This window comes from Podarcis erhardii, assembly GCF_964252035.2.
Source record: "Podarcis erhardii genome assembly, chromosome: 6".
Taxonomy (NCBI): domain Eukaryota; kingdom Metazoa; phylum Chordata; class Lepidosauria; order Squamata; family Lacertidae; genus Podarcis; species Podarcis erhardii.
In genome coordinates this window covers 43,502,523-43,522,640 of record NC_138510.1, presented here as the reverse complement: position 1 = coordinate 43,522,640, position 20,118 = coordinate 43,502,523, and the positions used below count along the sequence as shown (strand labels likewise).

General features: G+C 45.6%; 1 protein-coding gene across 8 annotated transcripts in view; it reads left to right on the top strand.

The window, feature by feature from the left end:
• ATP2B4 (ATPase plasma membrane Ca2+ transporting 4) overlaps positions 1-20,118 on the top strand; it is a 162,828-nt gene that overhangs the window by 70,952 nt on the left and 71,758 nt on the right. For all 8 annotated transcript variants that reach the window (XM_081865330.1, XM_081865326.1, XM_081865333.1 and 5 more), the window contains exon 2: positions 10,274-10,876. In XM_081865330.1, the coding sequence (XP_081721456.1) occupies positions 10,681-10,876 (196 nt within the window). In that variant the 5' untranslated portion in view covers positions 10,274-10,680. The remainder of the gene's footprint in view (positions 1-10,273; positions 10,877-20,118) is intronic.

Genomic DNA, 20,118 nt, shown 5'->3' with positions numbered 1-20,118 from the left:
ACCTTTATTATGATGTGGAATATAGTGCACTTCACAGATGCATCAGGTACCCTTCTTGGTTCTGATGAAATGGGCTCAGCCCCATAAAAGCTCATGCAACTTATCTTGGATTGGGTACCTTTGCATCGTCTGAGAGTAGTCACAGTTCAGTTTTCTGACTTCCATGAGCAAAGGGGTTGAAAAGGATCTCCCTCGCAGCCCTCTGGAATGCTCACTGGCCAAAGTAAGTTCAGGATAGGAACCCACCCCCTGTGGCCATAACCAGGATTTGTTTTAGGGGGGCAGAACTGAGTTATCTGCAATGCAGTTGGTCAGTTAGTTAAGTATTTTTATTTATTTACTTGATGGGGGGCAGCTGCTCCCTCCCTCCCCCCGGCTACACCCATGCCACTCCCTTGGGACAGCTGCCAAATCACAGCTTTCACTTCTTTAAGCAGATAGGCGGTGGTTGGTGGTGAGGCGAGAGAGAAACATTTGGCTTAGAAACTGGGTGGATTGAACTGCTGGCTGTTGCAGTGAAGGGAGAGGTGATGTCGGATTCCCACTCTCCTTGGATTTGGCCAACTGAGCCAGAGAAGTGTGCTAGGCATGTCTAGTGAATAAGTGCAGACACATTTCCCTGTAAATTCCTTGCACATGCCAAAGTGAATAGAATAATCACCTGCGCTTGATCTCTGCTCTTTGATCTCTCTCACAGGCTGTGCCTGCCCTAATGGCTTTCATCCCTGAGAAAAGATCTCCCTTCGCAGTTTAATCAGTCTAAAGGTGTCTCTGCTACATGGCTTGCAGGAGCATATCAGCACCTCTGGATAGTGCTGTGAACTATTTGCTTAGGCTGAAGAATATTGCTTTTTCCCATGTGAACATACCCAACCACAGGCCCGGCCCTGCTTTTCCAGGCTGCTTCAGTGAGAGACCTATTGCATTGATAAAACATTTTACTCGGAATTTTAGCCAGAGCTGTTACTCCTGGGTTTATGGGATATAAGGCAGACTCCTAAACTTTCATCTTGGGTTCCCCATTTTTTTTAAAAAAAAATCAATGGACCAAAGCTAATCTAGTTCTTAATGTTTAGAAAAATATAGTGGTGGTTGGAGACATATCCCTATAGAAAGCTACAGAGGTTTGTGGTTATCTGATGCCCGTATGGCTCCTCCACTGCAGCTTCAGTTGAATGGAGAGTTGTGGGAAGCAAGTTTATTGTTATATATTTTTTTCATGTCCATTGAAAAGTGCACAAACCCAAAAAGTGCTGAAGGAAAATAAGTTCAGTTTTTTGCACCAGCATATTTTCCCACCCCTTACTCTGAGATCTGTTTGCAGATCTGTGTAGTGAGTTGCTGTGGATCATGGGTGGCACCAACAGGTCCCCCCAAACAAGGAGCTCCCCCCTCTCCCCCCCACTACAGCTGAACTCCAGTCATTAACATACAGTGATTTTTTTCTCTTCCAGACATCCTCACATGTAGAACATAATGTGCCTGCCTAGAAATATATGTTGCCCCCCTCCCAAGTTCTTTTTTCCAGTGCCTCCATTGCTGTGGATATGCCCTAAAAAATGTCTGTTTCCCCCCTTCTGTTCTCTGCCATGACTCTCTCCAGAAGCACCCATCCCCTCCTGCTTGCTGTCTGTTGACTGACAAGTGATGGCCCCAAGGCACTATCATTTGCGCTGCTGGCTGCCTAGTGCTGCCCTGCCTATGTTGCTAGAAAGGCCCTTTGCCTTGTTCCAACAAATGCATGATCTCCGCCTGGCAGGACAGAGGTGTAATGCAGCCGTTTATTATTCTGGGCAGGTTCGTCTGCAGCACTGCATCAGCCATCATTTTTCATCTTCTGCTCACTACCCCCTCCTCCTCCTCCTCCTCCACACCCCTTGGTTGTGTGCTCATTCTCCTCAACACCCCCTCCTTGCTTCCCCTTCTCTCGTTTCTCACTTGGTTAAACTCAGAAATTGTAAGGAGAAGAGTGTGCAATGTGAGTGGGTGAACGTGCTAGTTAGGGAGAGGCTTTGACTGCACTCTTGAGTATGCCGAGCAAGGCTGGATGGGACTTAGGAGAAGAAATGAGGAGGCTTTGGGTGAGCAGATGGAGAGGAGGGTGATTTTTTTTTTTTAGCGTGTGTGACTTTTTCAAATTTCACCTTTCCAATCATAACATGCTTGGAGCATGAACCTTGCAGAGCCTGTCTTATAATAATAATAATAATAATAATAATTTATTATTTATACCCCGCCCATCTGGCTGGGCCTCCCCAGCCACTCTGGGCGGCTTCCAAAAGAATATTAAAATACTATGATACATCAAACATTAAAAGCATCCCTAAACAGGGCTGCCTTCAGATGTCTTCTAAAAGTCTGGTAGTTGTTGTTCTCTTTGACATCTGGTGGGAGGGCATTCCACAGCATTCCACAGGGAGGGCGCCACTACCGAGAAGGCCCTCTGCCTGGTTCCCTGTAACTTGACTTCTCGCAGTGAGGGAACCGCCAGAAGGCCCTCGGTGCTGGACCTCAGTGTCCGGGTAGAACGATGGGGGTGGAGATGCTCCTTCAGGTATACTGGACCGAGGCCGTTTAGGGCTTTAAAGGTCAGCACCAACACTTTGAATTGTGCTCGGAAACGTACTGGGAGCCTTTCGTGAGGCTCCCCTCTTGCAATTTTTCCTCCTTTGAAATGAATCCACGATGTACCTGCAAAGAGCCCTAAAGCAACCATTCAGACTAGCTGGGCTTTAAAAGCTTTGCTTTCCCTTCCTTTTTGCCGGTTGCATCCTCTCTCAGTTTCAGTCCTGCTCTCCTTTGTTGTGTTTATCAGTAGACTAAGAGGCCTGCCGTAGTGCTTGGAGGTAAATGCCTTTTTCCTCTACAACATGTTGCAGATGCAACTACAGTGGATATGAAACTTTCTCATCCTAGGGAAGCTGGTTCCACATCAATTGTCTGTCTGTCTGGCACATTGGGGTTTGTGTGAACAGAGTGTATCCTGGGAAAAAGTGCCTCAGCTGCATGATATAGAACTGGAAGTGGGGGACCTTTTTCAGCCTGAGAGCCACATTCCTTTGTGGGGAATTCTGCAAGGGCCACATGCAAGGAGCGAGTCAAACAACAGGTGTGGGCAGGGCAGAACAACAGGTGTGAGCCTTGCCCTTGTGCCGTCAGAGGTGTAGGTACCAGGGCTTTTTTTTCAGCCGGAACTCACCGGAGCTCAGTTCCGGCACCTCTCACATGGGTGCCATTGCCATTATAAGAGAATAAGGGAGGTGATCAACGTGAGTTCTGGCCCCTCTTCTAGAAGAAATAGCACTGGTAGGTACACACACACGCTCCACAATCTCTGTCATCCACCCAGGCAAGCAAGAGGCATTAATGACAGTTCAAGGACACATTTCTGTCAGGCAAAAGCCCTCAAGGAGAACTGAACTACTTTGGGGGGAGGGGGGTTTAGGGCGGGGTGGTGGTGTCAACCTGGAGATACCATGATTTGAACCTTGAACCTTCTTCATGCTTGTGATGCTTCTTGCTCCGTAACTAACGCATGGGACCTTTTGTTTCCTTGCTGAGAACACAGTAGGGTTTTATATTTGGCTTTCAAAATCGAGGCTTTTCTCTGAGCTAAGAGGAGCCTTTGGGGACCTTCAAAGTTAAGACTGGAGTGATGGCCCTTGACTCCTTGTATCCAGAATCCAGAAACGCTGCATTAATTACTCTGGTTTTTATGGAATAATTAAGCCGCAAACCCTTAGGATCAGGGGAGTGCTGCTGATTTATCAGGTTCCGTGTTAACAGCATCATGCTATCTTTCCTCTAATGAGCTTATAGTCTAAGGCACTGGCTCTCGAGTGCTCGGTGCCCTTTTAGGGACTGAAATAAGATAAAATGTAAGTGCCATTCTGGGAGGCTTTCTTTTAACTGAAATATTATATCGGAAAGTGGGGCCATTTGATCCTCTTTATATATATAAAAAAAAGTCCTAAATGGTGAGGGCTCAAGCCAAATCTGTGAAATTGCTATTATTTTTCCAGGCATGGTAATGTCACAAATTCTGTTCCTGCTATATTGCGACATCCTAGGCCGCAGACTTGGTATGTCTGGCAGTGGGGCTGGGGGCTGCTTGGGGCTGAGGTAGTCCAAAATGTCTGGAGGGCACCAAGTTGGGGAAGCCTGCAATATGGTGAGATGTGGCTGGGAACATCCTTCTGGAATTCTCCATTTTCAGTTTCTGTCTCTTAGCATGCTTGACTTTGGACATCTGTGCAGAGGTCGTAAAGCGTATCCCTGACAGGGAATGGGAGCAGAGAACCTCTCCTTCCTCCGTAAAGAGATTTTTGTTTTTATCTCCCTTCTCTCGACCTGTGGCAAGGAATCCCTGGAGCTCGAGCTGAGAGGGAAAGGAATCTTGCTGTTTGGAAGGGGAAGATAATGATAGGTGCCCTGCAGGCTCCTTGAGGGGTAATTAGGGACTCTGCCATCACAATATTAATTAGTTGCTTTTTTCTTACCCTCTAAACTCTTTCCAGAATATGTTATTTGCTATTAAAGAATAAAAAATTAGCAAAAAATAATAATCGCCCACTGCCCCTCCCCAACATGCTATTAAACAGCAGGGGTTGGTTTAATTGGATCTTCCTTCTTAGCCTCCTTCCATGGGAAGCTTGAATGCCTTTATACATAGATGAGCAGTTGCTACCTGAATTTCTCAGTCCCAGGTTTATAGGCAGTGAATCAGATGGACAAATAAACATGCATTTGCTGCTCCAGGTTAGACAGGAACCTCTTTTTATCAAGGATCTGTTTGAGAGGTTTTCTAGCTTTTCCAAGCTATCAGTCTACTGTGCTCCCCCCATACCTTAAAGAGATCTTCCCAAACCATTGTTTTTTCCAAGATTGCCTTTTTGGTTCAAGGTGAGCTGCAAGTTGGGTATCCCTTTTCGGATGTGTACTGAAATTGTTCCAACAGGCCCGGAGACGAAGCTTTGTCTGAGATGAATTGTGATGACGCATGTCAAAATTACCTTTTCAGGCTGTCTAGAGAATTCTCAGCTGCTGCAACAGTTTTTCCTGTGCTTGAGGTTTTCTCACCATACAAACTTTCTTAATAAACATAGTTGCATCTTAGGGAGAGACAGGCACAATCTACTTGGCCACCTCACACTGCCTCAGCCTTGCCTGCTCTAGTCATGAGCCCTTGTCAACTGCAGGCAGCAGTTCAGCAGGTGAAAGTTCAGCAGGTGAAGCTTTCTTCATCACAGCATTCCCGTGATCTGGAATTGCAGCAGTTCAATTTCCACCTCTCAAACACCTCCTCGCCAGCTACTCCTGAAAGCGCCTGTTAAAAGCATAGGGGCCCTGCCAGAGAAAAAGGCAGAAATCTCTTAGGGAGCTTCACTATCTTTCCAACACAGTGTTGTTGCTGTTTCTCCTCCCAGCGTCTCCAGCTTCATATCAAGACCCACTGACTTTTTATCTGTGGGTACCAGAACCACATTGCCTCCTAACCAGTATTTCTCCTCATCACTCAGAACCCTTTTTGATCTCTGCCTCTCTTAAGTTGCAGCTGAGACCTAATAATAATAATAATAATAATAATAATAATAATAATAATACTAATAATATGCCACCCATCTTACTGGGTTGCCCCAGCCACTCTGAACAACTTGCAACAAACTATAAAACCACAGTAACATTTAAATTGGAGCATAAGCTACTATATGCTCAACGCAAGGGATCAATGGTCCTGCTGGCTGCTGCACTAGCATAATAGTTATTTATCTGTAACATTTCCCTCCCCCTGCCTCCAAGTTGCTCAGGGAGGCATGCATGGGACTATCTCCCACCCCCACCCCACCCGCCACACACACCCACACACGCCAATTTTATCTCTGCATGGCAAACCTGTGAGGCAGTTTGAGATGATAGCCCAAGGTCACCCTGTGATTTTCATGGCTACCTGGAGATTTGAACTCTGAGCTCTCCAGTCTTAGCTCAGCACTAGCCACTAGAGCACACTGGGTCAGAGAATTAAAGGGGTTGGCTTGCTACACACAATATTTATAACAAGCGTTTGGAATGCTGCTAGTGGGAAAAGCCACACGGGGGATGGAATTGGGAGCAAAGAAATGGCAACTGGCAAAAGGCTTGTGTTGCCATGAGAAACGAAACATTGTTGGGTGTAAATAATTGTACATTTTAAAAATAAATACAAAGTAAGCAAAGTACAACAATCACCTCTGTTTTAAATTTCTTTCTTCCAAAGGAAATGTTAGGGCTCAGGGGTGAACCAAACCCAATAACAAATGAATGCCTTTCTGCTTTGCAAATAGCAGCCACCAGCTAGAGGAAGCAATCCAGACTGGAACTGTGGCACCTTTTCACCATGCCATTTGCCAGTTTAAAATTTCCCCTCAAAGGTGCTATTTGCCCTGTGGAAAAAAGCATACATGTGTACACACATTTTTTCCCTAATGGTGCAAGTGGCAGCTGGGGGGGGGGTTGCATTGGGAAAACAGCATGGGGAAAGGGTTGAGCCTTCTTTGCCAGACCAGGATCCTGAACTGGATCACCTTCCTGCCACCACCCCCAGTTGCTGTTGCAAAAATTCAGAGAGCAGATTCATTCAGTTTCATCCCTCCTAGTTTGGCTCTTGGGTGCACATAGGTGCAATGTATAGTTAGTGTCACAGGTTGGTGGGGTCTTGGGCTGAGAGTACTATAGTCACAACTTTACTTGGCAGCCTAGAAAAATTCTTTGGGGCTGAATAGCACAGAAAACTCCCCTCATATATTTCGGTTGAGGAATTCACTCTTATTGAAGCTGGAGATTCTCAGCGAAGGATGCAACTTGCCCTGTTATCAAGGCTGAGGAGGATGTGACTAGGGAGTGTAACAGTTTGTCCTTTGAACACTTCCATATCCCCGCCTCGGTTCCTGCAATGTCCATCTGTTACAGTTTTCCTTTTTCTATCCTTATGCAACTGGCGATTTCCTTTAAGGCAGATTGTCATTTGCCAAGACTGGGTGCTCCGGTATGTGGTGGAAGCAGCTTATTAGCTCATGCAATGTCCCTGATGTCTAGTTCAGAATCAAAAACTGTAAGGCTCTGGCTCTTGCAAGATAACAGTACACGTTCCTTAACTCAGATGGCTGTAGAAGTTGTTATTTTTGGTCTTAATGTTTTGAATGAAGTTAATGACTTCTTATGTTGCTTGTTTCTTCAGGGAAAGGTCTGTTCTGTAGTAGATTATGCGTACCCAGGAGATTTACAAACCTGAGCTAAGAAAACCAGATTTCCTTCCCAACCTCAGTTTGAACAGTGAGAGATGGTCAAAGTGAGTTGGGGGACCAGTGAGACGTAGGGTTGTATCCAATGCTTGTTCTTCTCAGAATAGACCCACTGAAGTTTATGAGCGTGCCTCACTTAGGCTCATTAATTTCAATGGTTCTACTTTGGGTAGAACTAGCATTGGATACAACCAATAGGGAAGGGTTGTAACTCATCTGCCAACATCTTCAGACAGGGCTGAGAAAGACCCATGTCTGAAACCCTGGAGAGCCATTGCCAGCCACCATACTGTAGATGGTACTGAATTAGATGGGTCAGTTTGGTCTCACTTGGTATAAGACAGCCTGCTACATAACCCATAAAGTGTAAAGGGTTGCCACTCCCAGCCTGAGTCTCTGTTGCCGCACTGAACATCAAGGCTCTGGGGTTGCATGGTCATTGTTGCCCATGGTTCAGATGTGAATCTGTGCAAGGCAAATTGATCACTAAGTTCATGGTAAGCATTCAGAGTGGAAGAGAAGCCCATTACATGCAGTGGGAAACCAGAACACACACACACACCATGGCAATTTAGCTAAAAATCAGACTTAGCTAGAGTGCAAAATGCAGTGCCAGGGCAAAGTCCTTATTTAAACAATTTCACGGAAAGCTGCTTCTCCATTAGGAGAAAATCAGTAAGTTGGGTCAGAAAGTGCATCTACTTTCTCTGGCCCAAATTGTGTGTGACAGCAGCAGACCCGTTTTTTAAAAACTTGGATATGCCAGAATCACTTATCAAGTAAGATTTTAGTGCAAAAGCGGCACGCAGGTGCAGTGGGCTCAATCCTGTCCTCCCACCCACTGCAGCCTCCATCTGGATGTCACAGATCCAGAATCAAGTTATCCCCTTTTGCTCTAAAACCTGGACCCTCAACTCACTTTATATGCAGCTGGGGTAAACCCCAGTTTTAAAGAAATGGATCTACTACATTCCATTGAAGCCTTTTCAGGGGTGCTGTTCACAAGCTCCCCCAGTGTACAAGGGGAATGCAGGACTGCATTGCGTAGCCCTGCCCTGACTAGCCCAGCCCTCTGACTGTCGCATGTACTGTGCAGGGATGGAGCCTCGATTGGAGCCTGTGGCACTGTTCTGAAAAGGACTTTTCTCTTACAACATCTGGAAAGCTGGATTTCAAACAGAGGTGTTTTCTCCCTGTTGCTGCTTCCTAACATCCAGCAATTTGGGTTGCATTTCTAAAGTGAAAGAAAGGCTTAGGGCTGGGTCCTTGTTTCTGTGAAAGGAGGGAAGATGTCCAGTAGGCATTCACGGTTAAGAAATGTCTCCGATGGATGATGTTGGCTTGCAGCAGATTTTTGTGTTGATTTTGTACAGTGTGTATGGCGAGGATACAAGCTAGTTAGGCCTGAGAGGCCAAACCCAGTGACCTTAAAGAGTTTCCCATTAAGATATAGCTCTGGGTCCAGAAAATAGAGCCCCAAAGGAATTGCGGAATTAACAGAACAGCAAATTTTCCTTCCACTCTTGTCCATCATTTAGTATTGTGTCATTCATTAAAATGCAGTTCTGCTGCCTAGCATCTGTATATCAATATCTGTATGCACAGAGTAGGAAAGGTCATCTACTGATAGAAAATCTCTCTACTCTTGTAGCATATTATTGGGGGTCAAAACAGATCTATTACCCCTGCCCAAACACACAAAATCTGATGGGAGTCTGGATGCACACTTCCATGTCAAGTCGAAGAATATTGCTGGCAGCTATAGATTGGGCTCGTCCCTGCACATCAAAGCAAGATCAGAGAGTTAATCATAGCCCCTAAGAAGGACCTCTAAGGTCATCAAGCCCAACCCCATGCTCTTTGCAAGATCTGCAGTGCGGGATGAAGATGCAGCACCCCTGACAAACGTCCAGCCAACCTCTGCTTAAATGCATCCAGTGAAGGAGAGCCCACTGCTTCCTGCAACAGGGAGCTGGTCATACTGTTGGGAAGTTTCTCAAAATCTGCTTTCCTGCGGAGGGGGGCATTTCCTCCACTCCGCCAACATAGGAGCTGTAAATTCCTCCCTGCAAGAGTGGAACAGGGGTGAAGGGAGGCTGAGCCCTTGGTTTTTCCCTTCATAGTGGCTGGGGGCGGGGCAGGGCGAGGGTGGGGAGAGACTACTTTCCAAAGCAGTTTTTATTATATTTATTTAAAGCATCTTAACCTCACCCTTTAGCTGAAAAGGCCACCAGAGTGGCTTATAAAAGACATGACGCACTAGGAAAAAGGGATGGGGAGGAAGGAGAGGAAAAAGCAGCCTCAGGCACCAGTCCTTAAAGTTTGGTTCTTCTGCTCAACAGCACTGCTGAGAAGCCACAAGGGCTGAAGCCATTGTGCTTTTGTGTCCTTAGGTGGTTGTTCTTTATGGCATATGCATCTTTGCCCTGTTAAGGTTGGGAATTTCCCTGGAGGATCCGCTTGCAGCCTTTTGATGTAAAAAGCAGTAAAGTCAGTTAGAAACTCCCTTCCTTTGTATCACTTCCCTGCCATTTTGTAACCTTTTCTTGTCTTCTTTGTATTTTCCTCTCTGAGGCCAAGAATTTACAAATTTGTTTGAATTGAGCACATCATCTTATGGGGCTTCAACAAACAAACAAAAAAAGGCTAGCCTTGGTACATCTGATATCCAAAAGATTTTTTTTTGCAGTACATTGTTATTTATAATTGTGTATTATTATTATTATTATTATTATTATTATTATTATTATTATTATTATTATCAGCAGCCTTTAGCACTCTTGTGAATGGAAAGGCAGCAAAAACATCATTAAATGCATTCAGAGCTGCTCTGAAGAGCAGCACAATATCTGGGACAATCTTTAAACTTGGCTGCATCCCTTGCAATTTCATTCCCAGAATGGATACTTCTCATTGCCTCTGCTGCACCCATGTGTATATAAACTGTCCTCTTGGGTCTCTTATTAACTTATAATTTTTGTTTCCTTGTCTTGCAGTTTTGGTTGAAGACAGTATCAAGGGAGCCCATCTCTTTCTCTGGGAGATGCACACTGGCTGTTGCTAAGGTTGCTTCCACGGTAACATGTGCATCCTGTTTACACCTTCATCGGAAGAAGTTGGGCTTGGCTAGGCTCAGCAGCTTTACCTGGGGAACTGCAAAAAGAAGCGCTGGTATCCCCACCCCCTTGCCAGCCCTTCCCTCTAACCCAGGATCCTCCGTTTCCCCCAGAGGCGTTGCTTCTGGTGCCATACAGGCCACAGAACTGGGCTGCTTTCTGCGTGGAGCTCAGAAGTTTACATTACCTGCTCAGTTTCCGTTGAGGAAAGAGACACAGAAGTGAAAAAGTTGCAGACAACATTTCTCGTGCTGCTCTCTGCTTGAACCAACTCTGCTTTTGTCAAGATGACGAACAACTCTGCTGATCACCACCCTGGGAACTCTGTGGTTGAGGGCAACCATGAGGGGGACTTTGGTTGCTCTGTTATGGATCTGCGGAACCTCATGGAACTTCGCAGTGGAGAGGCTGTGAACCGGATAAACGACACCTATGGGGGTGTACATAATATTTGCAAGAGATTGAAGACCTCACCAGTGGAAGGTAAGGAGATGTATTGCCCCAGTGGGGAAATAAATGTTCTCGTGGCCTCTGGAGGCCTGGAGAAAGCTGGCCTCTTGCTTGAAACTGTTCCTGGGTTTTGAGTGGCTATGTCAGTTAATAAGGAGTTCAAGTTCAAATGTCTTGGATCTGCATGGTTAGATTTGCGTATATAAATCATCTGCCAGGGACCAATAATCTGCATACAAATTAGACAGCTTGGCAGCAAAGGCTACCCCCACCCACCCCCCAGTTGCAAAGATAATTTGCTAGACAAATTCAGAAGAGACATACGGTTCACACTATTGGGTAGAGAGGGAAATCATCTGCTGGGCTCTTCTATGTAAAATGATCTTGCATTGGGTGATGTCTGTCAAGTAAAAAAAAAAAGGTTGGGGTTTTTTTTTAGCATGGGTGTCAAAAGACCCTCTAAATACAGTACATCAAGATTCCCAACACGATAACAAAGAACAAGGCTGTTCCACACAAACGCCAAATTTGCAATGACTGCTTCACTCCCCTTCTCTTCGGTCCATGGCAGCCACTTCTTGTTTGAAGTTAAAAGGTTGCATGACTCATCGCCAAAATCGTCGGTTCTCCTGTAGGAAAGAAATGTGGTCCTGTGTGGGATTGTTTCCTTCCATCTCTCCATGGGCAGGAAGTAAAATCTTTAAGAGAATACACCTCGGAGGCTTAAGAGAATATATCCCCTCCAGATCTACCAGCCACCTTCAGCAGGGAGCAGCAATAGGCCAAACTAATAAAGCAGCTGCTGTGAATCCAGTGTGAATTGGATCTCAGTCACTGATCTAAATTCCTTATTGGAATTATCCCACTATTTGAGATGTGATGTGAAACCATCAAAAATATGACTTCTGTAATGTCTCAAAGGGGTGCATGCACCATTGCTGGCAATGTGGCACATCTCCCTTTGCTAGATTCTTTTGCTTGCATGCCTTGCCCTTTTGAGTTCTTTTGCCTGGCATTAAAACTTGGACATGCAAAATGCAATGGTCTTCCCCAACCTGGTTCCCTCCAGGTGATGCTGAACTACCACTCCTATCAGTCCCAGTCAGCATGGTCAATGGTAAGGGCTAATGGAAGGTCTAGTCCAACAACATCTGGAGGAAACAAGGATGTGGAAGGCCAGGGTCCAGAAACATTAAAGAGTGGTGTGATTCCTATATCCAATCTGAGTGATACCTCTGATGTTTTAAATTATTTCTGATGTTGATATAAAGGTAAAATACATAAGAGTAGAGCAGGCGTCAGCAACCTAAGGCCCATGGGCCACAAGCAGCCCATGGGGGTTGTTTAATTGGCCCATGGAACCCCCCGCCCACTTGGGCACCCCCGACGCCTGTTCTGTTGGCTCCCGTGCGCCATGCTAAACCAGTGTGAAGGAGAGCGGGGACCACCTTCCACAACGCTGGCCGGCTTCCCATTGGCTGCACACCTCCGCCGCACTGGAAGGAGTGCCGGAAATAGCATTTGCCCACTGCAGCATCTGGAGGACCGTGAACCGGCCCAAGCCAAAAAAACTTTGCTGACCCCTGGAGTGGAGGGTGCAAATTAAGAAGAGTTGGAGGTAAGGGTTATCCAACCTGCTTGCAGAATTTGAGTGCAGTTGGGAGTGCAGTCATAGTTTGCACAAAGCACCTGTGTTTCATGCTTCCTCATTAATCAAGCTGCATTCAAGTCCTGGACCACACAGTCTCCAAAGGCAAATATGTTGTTGTTGTTGTTGTTGTTGTTGTTGTTGTTGTTTGTACCCCACCCATCTGGCTATGTTGCACAGCAGGTCTGTGTAGTATAGGGTTCTAAGCTGTCCATTCTGAGTTGGCAATCTAAATGTTGTTCTTGTTCTTTTAGAAAAAGCAATAGAAGGTCCTACAGCCTCCATCTATCCCCTTGCTTTACACTTCAGAGGAAATCTGTACCTGGGGATCCTTAAAGGTCTTAAATGACCCTGTATGATCTCTGATTCACTGTATAGCAGGTGCAGCTTTAATGTAAAGGAATGTTTCCTATCCTCCTAATATATTACAGTAAAAGTACATAACTGCTGTAGTTGAGTCTTCCATTGATCCGTACCTGACTTGAAGTTGACACAGATGTTGCAGCATACAACATACTGCAATTTGTACTAGTCTGAAGAATGATACAATTCCTGCTCCAACTTACCATGCTCAAAAAATTCTGATAAAAATCGTGTGAATTGGACATTGTGATTATCTGTTTTTTGGAGGAGCCTAGTGAGACTTTAGTGTCGGTGCACATACACTCGGACACACACTTTGGTTCTAAAGGTGAGCTTTGTGGAGCAGGTTGCAGCTTTTTGATGTTACTTTGTGTACTTGTGAAAATTCAAAGTGATCACTAGGGTGAGACACAATAGAAAGTGCAATCCAAGATTATTTGCATGCGGGTGCTATTAGCGCAGTGAACATACAACTGCAAAACCCTCAAGGGAACATGTTGAAAATTAATGAAGAGGGAGAGAACTCACAAGAATGACCTGAGGCTTAACCATCACACAAGTAGGTGATACCCATAAATGCACAGACCTGGCTGGGTTCCTCCCTTGATCTAAAGCCCCTTCAGTAAAATGCCAGGTCTTTCCCTTACGTCTTAAATGCGAAGAGTGATACTTTTAAACGAGACCTCTAGATCAAGGAATGCAGTGCAGACAATAGAACCTCTTTTGAAACTTAACTATGGTTGAAATTGATGAAAACAAGCTTTTGAGTTTGACAGATTTTCACATATGGGTCCAGCCCTCCTATTAGACAAGGTGAGTCCTTTGCCTCATTGCACTGGATTGGGCTGAGTGGTTGGCTCTGTGAGAGAACCTGTTTAAACTACCATATTTTACAAGTGTTTAAACTTTAATAGTATTTGCCATTGCCAAGAGTAAAATGTGGAACCTTTGATACCACGTCAGAGCAGTGGCTCATGCACTCTCCAAAACTGCCTCATTCACAGTGCCTCACTCTGAGGCCCCTTCCTCCAAGAGACATACAGTCGCACCTTGGTTTTCAAACAGAATGCGTTCCGGAAGTCCGTTCAACTTCAGAAACATTCAGAAACCAAGGTGTAGCTTCCAATTGGCTGCAGGAGTGTCCTGCAGCCAATTGGAAGCCGCGCTGGACGTTTGGCTTCCGAGGCAAAGCTCACAAACTGGAGCACCCACTTCCGGGTTTGCAACGTTCGAGTTTCAAGTTGTTTGTGAACTAAGCTGTTCGAAAACCAAGGTACAACTGTACTGTGGGGTGAGAAGGACCCCAGAGTGCCTAGAACTGTCTGAGTGGCCTCTGCTCACACAGCAGCAAAAACTAAAGAAGGGCAAGAGGAGACAGCAGTGGAAGTCAGTTCACTAGGAAAGGCAGCAGTGATGGTTCACCTTTTAAGACAGCATAATCTCTTGTGCTGGCTGGCTCCATCCGCATGAAGCTGAAACTGATACTATGCAGACATAGCATTACATTGTGAAATACAGTGGTACATCGGGTTACATACACTTCAGGTTACGTACGCTTCAGGTTACAGACTCCACTAACCCTGAAATAGTACCTCGGGTTAAGAACGTTACTTCAGGATGAGAACAGAAACCGTGCTCCGGCAGCACAGCAGCAGGAGGAGGCCCCATTAGCTAAAGTGGTGCTTCAGGTTAAGAACAGTTTCAGGTTAAGAACGGACTTCCGGAACGAATTAAGTTCTTAACCCGAGGTACCACTGTACTATGATGCACCTCAAAGGCAGAGAGTATTTTTTTTCTGCCCCCCCCCTTTGATGTTTATCCCAAACAGCCTAACTAAGAGTTCTGTGTAACTTTATAGGATCTGCATTTTTCCGACACCAGCTGGTCCAAAGAAGAGGGACGGTCTCCCTTGAACTGTGTTTCTTGAAACAGAGAGTGGGCACTTCCATTCACGCATTAAAGGATTCCTAGTAGGGGAGGCCATAGTGAGCACAAAGTAAACAGGCTGGTCCCAGCCAGTTGTCACACAGCGCATGGGGTCAGCCAGTGTGGGGTGGCAGCTGCACTAGGAAGGGTGAGATGCTGAAAACTACTCTTTTCTGTGTGCGCGCTTTGAAAACTTGCAGGTTATTATTAGCTCTCTTGTTTCTCATGGTGTAAGCAGCGGATTAGCATATTTCACAGCTGCAATTGGGAACAGGAAGTGGCAAGGGAAAGACAATCTAAAGATGTAATTAGAGAAGGGGGGCTGTCCTGGTGGAAATGCCAAATCTGGATCACCAAGGCATGTGTTTCCTCTGCCAAGCGGTGAGCGCATACAGCTGGGGATGGCCCACTGGGTGAGCCATGGTCTCACAGGAGCAAACTAGGCACACTTTGATTTGGTTAAAATTAATAACCAACTTGCATTTGGTCCCCCCCCCCCTTATCCCAGCTTCAGAGGGGTGCCGTTCTAGGCTGGAGCCTGCAAGGGCATTCTGGCCATGTGTAGCCAGAATATCTGCCAGGCAGCAAGTCGTCAAAACCACAGATAGCATTGGGGTGGGGGTAGGGGTGGATTAAATAACAGGTAAAAGGCTTACTGCCAAGAAGGGATTTGAGGGAGGTGTGTTTGGGTACAGCACATGCTTGTCATGCAGAATGCCAGATCCAGCCACTGACATCTCCAGATGGAGCTGAGAAGAAATCTCCTCCTTGAAACCCTGGGGAGCTGCTGTCAGTCAGTGTAGGCAGTACTGAGCTGGATGGATTCTGCACAAGGAAGTGTGCTGCTTCCTATGAGTAGCTTCCAACACTGATCTGTAGTTAGCTGGAGCTGCATGAAACATTTGTCATGTGGCCATCTAGCCCAGGCTTCCTCAACCTTGGCCCTCTAGATGTTTTGAGACTACAGCTCCCATCATCCATGACCTCTGGTCCTGCTAGCTAGGGATCATGGGAGTTGTAGGCCAAAAACATCTGGAGGGCCAAGGTTGAGGAAGCCTGATCTAGCCTTTTGAAATCTTAATCATGGGTTCCTCAGAATGGTTTGGGATTGAACCTCAGACCTTGCTGCATTCAAAAACAGATGTTCTATCCACTTTGCTATGGCCTTTCCCATTGCACAGAAGAGCACTGTGGGGAGGAAATCTTTAGGGGCATCTCTGTGTATGCTACTCAATGCCAGTCACTGGGGAGCCACAGCAGAAGAGGGTGGTTGCACTCATGTCCTACCTGTGGGTTTTTCATAGGCATTTTGTTGGGCTTTGTGGGAAACAAGATGCTAGACCAGGTAGCCCTTTAGTCTGATTCAGCAGGGCTATGTTCCTAAGCTCTTTAGTGACCCCTCTACCAGCTGGTTTCTGTTCTGTAGCTCCATTGTGGGTTGCTTTCTTCCAACATGGCCAGAAGGGCCCCCATTTTCTCCTAGAACTCTTCACACCAGCCTAGGGCCTCCCTTGGACTAGAGCAGTGGGGAGAAAGGAGTCGCAATGTGTTTGCCACAGTCAATGCTTATCCTCTCACTCAGTCCTGGGACCTACTGTGCCACAATGGATGTTGGGGACATTTTGGCTGAGCAGGGTCATGGGGTGGGAGAGACTGGGCCTAGTCATTTCCCTGGCCATATCTTTACCAGTGTTCTAGCCCGCAACTCTGCCTCCTTCTCACACTTGTATTTTTCTCCACCCCCACAGCCTATGAAATGATCTCACTTTGGTTTATTGCTGCTCTCGGTGCATCTGAGGCTGCTGCAAAACAACTCAACAGTATACAATCGCACATGCCACAAGCCGTTTCTTGCTTCCTGCCCTCTGCCATTACCCTTCCACATGCCCCCTCTTTCTTTGTCCTACTTTTTGACCTTGGCAGGCTGAGACGGTTTTGTTGCCTGTAATGAGACATTCCACATCATCAGTGGCCTGATGGGAACAGGCTTTTTCCATGGGCTGGGCAAAGAATCTGTTACATCGCCCCACACACCAGTCTTATTTCCCCAGGCCTTCAGCTTTTGGCTTTCCCTCCAGGAGTCTTTTCTCTTCCTTTCGAAGGAGCGTGCATTTGTAGGCAACCTGCGTGGAAGCCTGTGGAAGTGCGAGATTGCTCGATTTATCCAGATAATATACTCCTCCTGAGTTGCTTGAGAATTCATTGGCAGAGAGGGAAGGCTACAGGCTATGGAGGTGAGGGGGAGGAACTGGATTAGGTATAGGCCCCTTTTGCAGTGTGGGAGCTGCTTTGCTGTGATGTATTCTCATGCACCTGGAAGGTATATGAATATCTCATTCCGTGGTTCTCACCACCACACATCTTCCCAGTAGGCTACTGATCAGATGGGGAGGCCCATGCAGTCTCCCAGTGGTTTGGCAGCCGCAGAGCTGCTACAAATTGAGGCTTCAGGGTGGATGCCTGGCTGGGAATGCATTCAGAAAAGGAGTTATAACACTGATGGCATTTCTTTACTATTGCTAAGGATATAAGCTTCAACACCTCTCTTGTTGACAGACGTTATAGACACTGGCACTGAAAATACACTGTGAAGCTGGGATATCTCTGTCTGGTTCAAAATTAAGCCCTGATTGCAGCCTTTAGGGTGCCGAGACAAAGTTTCCCCACTTTTTATTTTTTCCTTTACAAACTTTATTGAAAAGAATAAAAACAATTACCAAACACAAAATGCTGTCTTCCATTTTGATTCTGTATGCAAATATGTAGACAACAATGGGAGAAAGTGGAGTGTCTCAACCCAGGGCCTCCTAGAGTACAACTTGGTGAGGAGTGGGCTGGAAACAAATATTTAGGTTGACTTGAATTTCAACAGTCTACAGGCCAGAGCGAAGCAATCCCATTGTTGATAGTTTCCAACCTTTTCAGACTTGGGACCCACATTTAAACTCAACCAGCAACAAGGGTCATATGTCTAATTTTTAAACAAACCAACAAACAAACCCTGTGTTGAGCTCTCTCTTCAGTGTTTTCTTATTTCTCTGTAGTATTTCTCCCTCTCTCTCTCGCTCCTACTCTCACCTTCTCTTTCCACATACATCTGGCATCCCTTCTTTGTCTCTTTCTTAAGAACCATTTGCAAAGAGACAGTTGTGGTGTGACCCACCTTAGGCTGGATTACAATACCCAGTTGTGAGTCAGGACTTACCATCCCTAAGATCAGTCTCCTACACAATGCTTTCCATTGTCCAGATGAAGACGTGCTTCAGACATAATGGGAAAACCATGGCATTCTGCTACATAAATAAGCCAGTGGTTTGTTTAAAATCCATCTTGTGCACAATCCAGGATCTGAAACCACAGTTCATCTTGGTTTTTGATATAACAGGGAACTGTGGTTTGTTTTAAAGGACATGCTTCTGATCGTTTTCTTATGTTCACAAAAGAGCTGGGGAGTGGAGACTGTGTGGTCCCATGTTACATCTGAAAAGGCTGAAGTCAACTGAAATACTGGGTTGACCTTCCATAGTTCCAGTTACAGATAGGTAGCCGTGTTGGTCTGCCATAGTCAAAACAAAACAAATTCCTTCCAGTAGCACCTTAAAGACCAACTAAGTCAGTTCTGGGTATGAGCTTTCGTGTGCATGCACACTTCTTCAGATACCTGTATCTGAAGAAGTGTGCATGCACACAAAAGCTATACCCAGAACTGACTTAGTTGGTCTTTAAGGTGCTACTGGAAGGAATTTGTTTTGTTTTGACTGGGTTGACCGTATAGGTCTTAAAGTAAGGTGCACTGGCAAAACTCTGGGCATTTCCTGTCAAGATTCTTTTAAATATCAATGCACCTAAAATGTACATGTTACCTAGGAACTATGCCAGCCACACCCTCATGCAGTAGGACTTTAGCATTGAATCTGCAATGGGGAAGCTGCTTTCTGGACACAGCCCCAGAGTTTGGATAACTTGAGTATTGCATGCCAAATTTGGTCACAGCTCAGCAGAGTTGCATGGCAGGCTCAGAAACTTTCCTGTGAGCACTGAAAAAAATTATTGAATCCATTTTGCTGATTCAAGCTGTCTCTTGAGGCTATCTGTCTTTCTCTATTAAAATATAGGAGTACTCTGTGGGCAACTAGTGCTGCTGAATCCCAGCCAAGCAGAGCAGCACCTGCTGCCAGGAATGTGCATGCCCAGTTCCCATCAGTCCCAGTTTTGCTTCATCTGCCCTTCTCTACTTAGCAACAAGCCCTTTGGAGACCAGCGCAGTGCTCAGGATCAAAGGCAAAACATTTCAAGTGCCAGATTTAGTTGTGTTTAGTTGACGTAAAGGCCATTTTCAGCAGCTTGAGGTTCTCCTCAGCTAATTGCAGAAGTGTAAAGGTGAGCAGCCTTCAGCCCTCAGCCTAATTTCCTAAGCCCTCTGCATGCAGACAGCTCAGACTCTGGCAAGAGCAATCGGGTCCTCCCCTCGCAGTCTGATGGGTGAGGAAGAAAAGGGAAAAGAGAAAGATTAAGAAGTGGCCAAGCCTATATTTTGATTTGGCTCTACCCACTGCTGGCAAGGAGCCCCTGACAGATTACCTCCAAGTAATGTTGTTCTCAACAGGAGGAAAGGGAAATGTTCCCCATCCCTGCACTAGAAATTGAATGTGATGTATCTAAGAAAGGGAGTCTCATCAGTGTATTAGCTTTTGAAGCTGGCATTCGTGCTTTTGAGTTTGTATCAAAAAAGAACCCAAATTAATCTCCCATCTCCAGAAAACCCATTCAGGTTAAGGCAGCCCAGTGTGCATTGTCTAATTATCACTATCACAGAGAAACTCATGGCTCAGAATTGCTTCCATCTCAAGAGCCGTCTTCAGGCCATTCTGAGATCACTGAATTCATTTTAAGGTTTGCTGAGACCCTGTGTTGGGGGATGGAGAGAGTTTTGGTCTCTGCGCCCAGCAGAATGCTTCCTAAAGGATCCCTGTTGCTTTAAATATTCCTGCGCTCCCCCTTAATTTGAGTCGCCCTTGTAATTTGAACTTGGATACTTTCACAGAACAAAAATAATGTGTGCCTTCTTTTGCTACTTTTCTTTTTGAAGCTGAGACATGGGTCTCTGAGTTATAACCATCCTCTTCCCCTGTTGAGCTTGCTGGACATGGGTATTTCTCTGAATCTTCACAGTTTTTATTGTTGTTCTGTAAAATAATAATAATAATAATAATAATAATAATAATAATAATAATAAACTTTTTAATCCTCCTTCTCAAAGTAGTACTGAGACTTTTACATTTTACAAACATTTTGTTTAAATGTTACATTATTAGAAACCAAAAGGTTGGACAGTTGT